Source organism: Nelumbo nucifera, chromosome 1 (genome assembly GCF_055504915.1).
Source record: "Nelumbo nucifera cultivar China Antique chromosome 1, China Antique-T2T, whole genome shotgun sequence".
NCBI classification, from domain to species: domain Eukaryota; kingdom Viridiplantae; phylum Streptophyta; class Magnoliopsida; order Proteales; family Nelumbonaceae; genus Nelumbo; species Nelumbo nucifera.
This window is the reverse complement of record NC_142649.1, coordinates 52236792-52244691: the sequence shown is the minus strand read 5'-3', so window position 1 is coordinate 52244691 and position 7900 is coordinate 52236792. Positions and strand designations below refer to the sequence as shown.

Here is a 7900-nt window from a genome sequence, read left to right as displayed (position 1 = left end):
AATTGGCACAGAACTTTTCTGGATCATCAAGTGTATGCAGTGCAAGAAAAGACGATTTTGGGCCCAGTTAATCTCCGTCATGGACAGGTGGCAAGTTATATGGGACCCGAAAGCTTTTGACTTCTGTATATTTAATGACTTGGTTTCAGTCTGTCAGTCATTTGAAAGAAATCTCAAGATGCAGAGAGTTTGAAATTTATGGCTGGTCGATCTACTTCTTCAAGTGTTTGAATCACCCAAATCACAACTCCCTAAACTCTCTAGAAATTTGTAAGGGTTTTAGTACCAAACAGTAAAAATGGGTTCAAAATGGGCACTTAGAACAATGTGGAATGATTGGCGCACCCCCCCACCCATAAAGGCTGCAGTTTTGATAAGAGTGCAAATGAAAGTAATTTTTTTTTCTGAAGTTTTTACGTAAAAATTGGTCAATACATAGATTATAACCACCTTGGTCACCAGTTTTTGGCTCAACAGTTTCGACCATCTGATCTCCATGGATCAGCCTGTGATGTTTTAAAAATAATAAAAATTAAAATAAAATTTTGTTCTGAAAACCATATAGTCCAGATTGAACGGATCATCAATAAAATGGTTTTTGGGAAAATAGAAGTTTGATAAAACAGAACTAATACCTTGACTTTTTTTCTGGGCCAAACAGTCCACGGTCAACAACGATTTGAAACCTTAGTTTATACCCCTCACAACCAAATATAATACAAAATTTATCAATGCAAAATTAAACCAAATTTACATTTTGATTGCATCAAACATATTTGCATTTGCACTTTTGCCAAACACGACCCAAGCTGAAATGTGTTTGTTTTTTATCCAATGTACAATTTCCATCTGACGAAGATAATGAACCACCTGCAGTAACTTCTTTCCTGAAGAAAATCTCAAGGCTGGAAATAGGCATACTTGCCTAGGTTATTTCATGTCAAATGCTCAAAGCCCATCTTTAGACCTGGTCCAAGTATAGGCCAGAGTTCTGAGATAACAAGGTCCAACATCTCGGCCCGGCCCATCAATTTTCACCTCGTTTGGATTTTAAAAGTTAGAGAGAGAGAGAGGGTTTGGACTTTGGACTTTGAACTTTGGTGTCTTCTGTCGGTTGTCTTAAAAAATAATCTTTTAAACTTGGACCACACATCTGCAAATTCTTATCTGAAAGGACCCACTGGAAATGATACGATGTTGCAGGTGCAAGATGAATTTGTAAAACATACAATAAAAAGGGCCCATGCTTTAAAGCAGAAAAAAAATAATAAAAAATAGAGAAAATATACAGCAAATGCAATCAACAAAAGTGGACAAACATCCCATGATGGTGGCAAATTCACCAAATTAATGAGCGAAAGGACGGGAGGGGCATTTTGGTTTTTCAAATTAATGGAACCCATGACAAGAAGGTCATTTTCGTATTTTCAGGTTTCCCAATATGAAAAGTGAAATCGTTACTCAGTTACTGTGGTGAGCCCATGTATATATATGACCAGCTAGCTCAACAAGGTAAAGAGAACGAGTTGATTGGTCAAAAGGGACAGAGAGAAACAGGAGAAAGAAAATTATCGTTATTCCCAAAATAGCCTTACAGCCCAGATGGGGAGTAAACAACAAACACATGGGCCCCTGTAAAGAGAAGAGACCAAAAAGAGTACTGCATGCATGACATGCACTCGAGTGCCCATGAGTGGCTCCCCATGTGAATATCCAACATATCTCCTAAACCCTAGTTCTTTACTCCCAGCTTTTGTTTGTTTCCTCTCACCCATGGCATGACTAAACTACCCATGTGCTTACTGTGTAATTACAATATTACCCTACAGCCTTCACTGACAAGGATTTTGATTTTAGGGCTGCCAATGGGCTCAGAAATCATATAGGGGCTGGATCTGCATTACATGTTTTGTTTATAATTGGTTTGAGATCAAGGTTTTAAAGATTACCAAGATCATATTGATGGCGTTTTTCGGAGAACCGATGCCAGTTTAGTGCCATATAGGCGTTTAACAGAAAACGCCAAAAATGATGTTTAGTTGAGCCATTTACCAGATAAACGTGATTCTCAATTTTCGTGAGAGCCATTTTATCATAAAAATACCAAAATTAACATTTTTAAGGGCATTTTCACTGTTTTGATTATATGGCACCTAGATGGCGTGTGTCAAAAATATGTTTAAAGTAAATTTTGTTCTAATTTTTTAGACAAAATCGTACAAAATGTTTATAAAATAAATATTGTATTTGTTTGGCATTGATACCATTGCTCTAGAAAATGGCAATACATCAGCGTCACGTCGAAAAAAACGGTGCTTCAGGAAATGTCTATTTGTTTGGAATTGTTTTTCCATAAAAAATGGTGCTCCAAGTCATGTCTGGGAAATCGGAAAGGCGTGGTTTAAAGCAATGCCGAATTTAGCATTTCCTAGAGTTGTAGCTCGCTGCTACTAACAAGGACATGAGGTGGCAGTGACAAGGACATGATGTGGCACTGGATAATAGGTACCAGTGTTGAAAACGTTTCTTGGAGCATTGGTACCAAACAGAAAATGTTATTGTTGCTCCAATAAACATCCTATCTAGCAGCAATGTTTCGAAACATAAAAAAAAAAGACACTATTTTCTCAGAAAATGATATTTCCAACTCATATATCAGCAATATCATGCTGTATCTACAGCTTCCATGCCAAACATATACATCATTGATACCAAACATCCCCAAACAGAAGGTTAGGTGAATTTTCATGTGTGAAAATATGTTATATGCATAATTATCATATTCCTTGGTTGGTTGTTAGTTATTCTTGTCTTTTCGTGGCATATTTTTAATATTATCAATTTATCATATTATTATGTCCTAATGTATCACAAATTTCTAGCTAGTAGCTAATATTGTCAAATCATAGGATAAAATTAGAGCATCATAATTGTGTCTTCTGGGATCAGATCTATTAGTCTTTCATTACTGAGTTTGTTATATCATAATTATCATATTCCGGCATCATAGACTCGAACTAATTGGGCCAGTTTTGGTTCCAGGATCTAGAATGAATGGATCAGTTTCGGGTTTTGATATAGTGTCCAGATTATTATCGGTTCAGAACTGATTTCTTCCAATTCTGAACCAAGTTAGACCCAAATAAATTAATATATCTATATATATATAACATGCTAAATAAATTTTATATATAATATTTAATATATATTAAACATATATATATATATATATACATATTTAGTTTATTTGTTTATTTATTATAATTGTGTCTATTGAGTCAAACCTGATTGTCCTGAGAACCCATTGGGTCAGTTTTGGGTCTAAAAATTACAGATCCTGTCGGGTCCAAGTCAGTTTCAGGTCTTCAATATTTTATGTCAAATCAGTTTTGGTTGTAACTGGTCCCGGCCAAGACCCGACCCATTGACAGCCCTAAACCCAACTCATGACAGCCATAAAAACAACTAGACCAAAGTAATAGTGGTATGGAGATGAGAGAGAAGTTTGGCATTTTATAGTAAGGATATGGGTTATTATATATTATATATGAAAATATTTCAAATATTTTAATATGACACATGATATATATTATATAAAGTACAGCATATTTTTATACATAAATTACGTCATATGATATAAAATATTATACAAATACGTTTAATATAATATATTTAAAATTATAGGCCGAAAAACCCGGATCTAGTTTGGGGTTGGTTATTCTGTTTACCAAAAAAATTTATTGATTCGTGACTTGGTCTACCCTGACTGGAACCAAATCCGAATCCTTGACAGCACTAGTTAATTTTCATATATGAAGTATCAATTCTTTAATTTACTCATTTCTGACTTGTTGCAGAGTCAGAAACTAGACCCTAATATACTTTTTTTGTGCCAAGTAACGTGGTAATTTTATAAGCACAGAAGGAATGTTCAGAGGAGATTATTCAATTTTATATAGAGTAGACATATTAACAGAGAAGATGCCTGAAAATATTATAATGACATGTATGTATATGTAAACGGATATTGAGGTCCAATTCTAGTAGGGGTTGTAGAGGGGCATTTTGGCCATTTAATTTCAAAGAAGGAAACATGATTGATGATGGTTTTAGAAGGACGCTTCTAAAGGTGTTTGTTTCGACTTTCAACCATATTTATGTCACTTTGTTTCCTATTCACCCTCCTTTATTCACGCCACTTTCACTCCTCCAATCAGACCCTTTTCTTCTCGTTCCTTTTACTATAACAAAACATAAATCAGACTTTCTTCTTTCTTCATCTCCATCTCTGTTTTCATTGCCACCACAATTCTTCAATTCTCTCCGTATCTGTCTCCCTTCTTCACCTGTAGAGCAGAGATGTCTGAATTGTGTTTCTCAAGCTCCACCAACACCAATTTCTATAGCCTTCTCCTCTCTGACTTCATCTTCTTTTGTTCTTTCATACTCTCTCACCCACTCTACTTCTCTTACTTCATCTTCTTTTTCCCATATTTGCTCAAACTTTTCTCATTCCTTTCTCCTCTCTTCATAACCACATTTCTCCTCCTCCTGGCTTTCCTGACCATCTCTCCAGGGTTCACTGACCAGGGTTCTACTCTAGAGGCCTCTGGTTCTAAAGTGGGGCTCCTCATCAGTTCATATCACAAAGTTCTAGATACATTGCGGTCAAGGCTTGACAACAACGGCGATGAATTCCACCTCTTCGAGGAGCTTGAAGCATTCATAGTAGTGTTTGATACAACATTTTTCAAGGTAGGAGAGTATCCAATTGAAAATTCAGAAACCAAGATTGAAGAGACCTGCTCACAAGCCCATGAGACTCAGGTAATCAACCCTTCAGGCCATCAAGCTTTTGGTTCCAGTCTCTCTGAAGTGCTAAATTACAATGTAGAAGAAAATCCACTGAAAGTTATTTGGGAGAAGTCCAAAGGAAATTGCTTGAAAGTGGAAGGCCTCTTGCAAGAAACTGTCGTAGAAGATAAGCGAGCCGAACCGCCGGATACAGTGCTCAACAAGGTGAAAGAAAGCCAAAACAATTCGCCCATTGGTACTGGACCAGAGGCACTGAGTTGCAAGGCAAGTGAAAACCCAGTTAAAGTTATTAATTCAGACAATGGTGGAGAGTATCATTCCAAAGAGTTTAGTAGCCCCCTGGTTCCAAACCTTGGAAGCTTTGGGTCAATGAGGAAAGAGAAGGAATGGAGTAGGACATTAGCGTGTAAGCTTTATGAGGAAAGACAGAACGTTGATGAAGAAGAAGGGATGGATTTACTATGGGAGGCTTATGAAGCTGATTCAGGAAAGGCACAGGTGAAAAACAGGGACAAGAAGGAAAAGAAGGAAAAGAAGGAAAAGAAATGTGGAGTGGTGTATGATGAGGATGAAGAAGATGAAGAAGACATGGAAGAACAACTGTGTTGTCTGCAAGCTTTGAGGTTCTCAACAGGGAAGATGAATTTGGGAATGGGAAGGACCAATTTTGTGAGGATTTCCAAGGCCTTGAAAGGGATTGGATGGCTTCACCATGTGAGTAGACATGGTAAGAAGGGTTAATACACTATAACTAAACTAAATTTTCTTCTTCTTCTTTTTCTTTTCAGTTGCTTGAGTGATGTTAATTGAGCATGACAAATATGTGTATTTTTTAAAGGAATTACAAGTAAATACTTTGTTTCATATTCATCACAAGCCTTATATTTCTCTCCTAATCTTCTTTCGGATTTAGTTAATTACAATTTCTTATCTTTAACTCATTTTTTTTTTCTAATTTCATTCTACATTCTTAATTCCAATATGGAACATGTCATCAGAATTTTGTTGTGAAAAAACAACTGGGGTTTGATGGTGGTTGCTGGTTGGAACCTTTAGGCTATGTTTGGTTTAAAGGAAAAGATAGGGAAAGGAAGGGAAAGTTAAGAAAACCTATACAAGATTTGTAAAGGTTTCCCTACATTTTCTTTCCTTTCCCTACTTTTTCCTTCAAACCAAACATAGCCTTAAGGTGAAGCAAAGCATCCAATAGGGCTAATGGGAAGTGGGATTGGACTGACTTTTGTGTTTCATGTTTCAAAATTAGGCTTTGCCATCTGAACTGAATTATGACCATAGTTATCTTGGTACAAAATTATGAAACACAAGCGTGGGTTCTCCATGTGTTTCTTCTGAATGTTTTAATGGCCTGACCTCCAGTGATCGTTGCTTTTATGTCCCCTTTGCTTATCTTTTGGAAAGTTCTACCATGATTATTATTATAATTTTAGCCCTTTACATTATACACAGGAACAAAACCTGTAAAATAACAGCTTTTATTAAAAAGAAGAATAAATTGTTCAGTTGACAGTCTGATCCGTGTGAATCATTCCTATTTTCCCAAATGTGGATCCGAGGTCAAAATTGCCTAATAGACTGGCAGTTTGATTTAACACGGTCCTAGTTTTCAGTTTGTTGATAGTTCAGAAACGATTCAATATGGTATGTAGTTTATCCAATTGGATTGATTTTTGTTGTCAAACATTTTACACTAATATAATCTACAGTTAATATTTAAGTCCCAAATCCCAATAGTCCAAGGACTTAGAGCTGTTAATTGGTTGGGTTTGGTTTGGGTCAGGGTAGACCCACCGCCAAACTCATAAAAGAACACCCAGACCCAGATCCGGTAGGGTCTATACTGTAGGCAATATACCCAACTATCATTAATCGGGTTTATTGGGTCAGACATGACAAAACCCATTTATAGCTGGAACTCGGATTATTTGTCCCCACACCCCAATACGCGCCTGTGGTGTTGTATGGGTACGTGTGTGGGGAGCGGATCTGCCATTTTTCTTGCTCTCTCTTATCAAAAAGAATTTTATAATGTATGAAGTTTTTGATACAAAATGACAAAAAATGACAAATTAAGACATCTTATGTTAAACTATTACATGTAAACCACATTGAGAGAGACGCTTGTTATGTGCTAATTCATATAATGGTGATCGGTTTGGATCTATCTAGACTCTACATCAGGACGGAAAAAGTAAGTCAGTCCCAACCCTATAGGGGATTCATAATGCAGACTTAGAGACCTTTTGGTTCGGGTCTGTCAGACCCATTGACAGCCGTACAAGGACCATATAATGCATGTCTCCTCTAACGATAACAACAAACTCTGATGAACAAAGCTGGTACCATGATCCATGACCACTACAATTCTGCATGGCTGCATAGCACAAAAAGACAGAAAGCTAAGAAAGGTCTAACACCCCAAAACCCTATTTTTAGTGGAATAAATCTGTTCAGCATCCATTTCATTTGTTTTACCAGAATCTGTCCGTAGGATATCGAGTCTTTGCTTCAACGGGAAAAAACAAATTGGAACTGTAATGGTGAAGAATGCATCTTCAAACATTTTTATTCCTGAGAAATGTTTTTGATAAAAGGCTTGTCTCTGCAATGTATACTAACCTGCATAGGAGTGAAGTGTTTTGATAAACAAACTAGTATTAAGTGAAGAGAACCAAGCACATCTTATAAAGAAAAATATTTATCTCTCGGGCTGCTTCTTTTTCTTTTTTTTTTATTTTGAGAGGGGAAAATTGATCAATAGGATTTTGATTCTCATTGATCAAGATATTCATGTTTTTTTTAGATTTTATTATATAGGGTCCATAGAAAATTTATACCCATCTGGACATCTCCCATATGGGTAAATAACTTTTTGATCGAGGGAAAAATTGCCAACATTCATGCATATATGCATTTATCCAGGTAAATATTTCCCTGGGTAAATAACTTTCTGAAAAGTGAACGGGCCCTCAAGTTGCCGTCAAAAAATGATTAGCTCTGGTTTGATGATAATCACATGGCACAGGGACTAGAATTTGGCTTGAACTTTTTAACAAACAGTCCCAGC

At 36.4% G+C, this 7900-nt stretch overlaps 1 protein-coding gene across 1 annotated transcript; it reads left to right on the top strand.

Moving 5' to 3' along the window:
• Positions 1 to 4359: 4359 nt before the first annotated feature.
• LOC104586978 (acidic leucine-rich nuclear phosphoprotein 32 family B protein) lies at positions 4360 to 5556 on the top strand. The gene has a single exon (XM_010244391.1). The coding sequence runs from the start codon at positions 4360 to 4362 to the stop codon at positions 5554 to 5556; it is 1197 nt and encodes a 398-aa protein (XP_010242693.1).
• The last annotated feature ends 2344 nt before the right edge of the window (positions 5557 to 7900 follow it).

Excerpts from the sequence above, each read along its gene's own strand:
- LOC104586978 (XM_010244391.1), top strand. The coding sequence starts at position 4,360 with ATGTCTGAATTGTGTTTCTCAAGCTCCACCAACACCAATTTCTATAGC.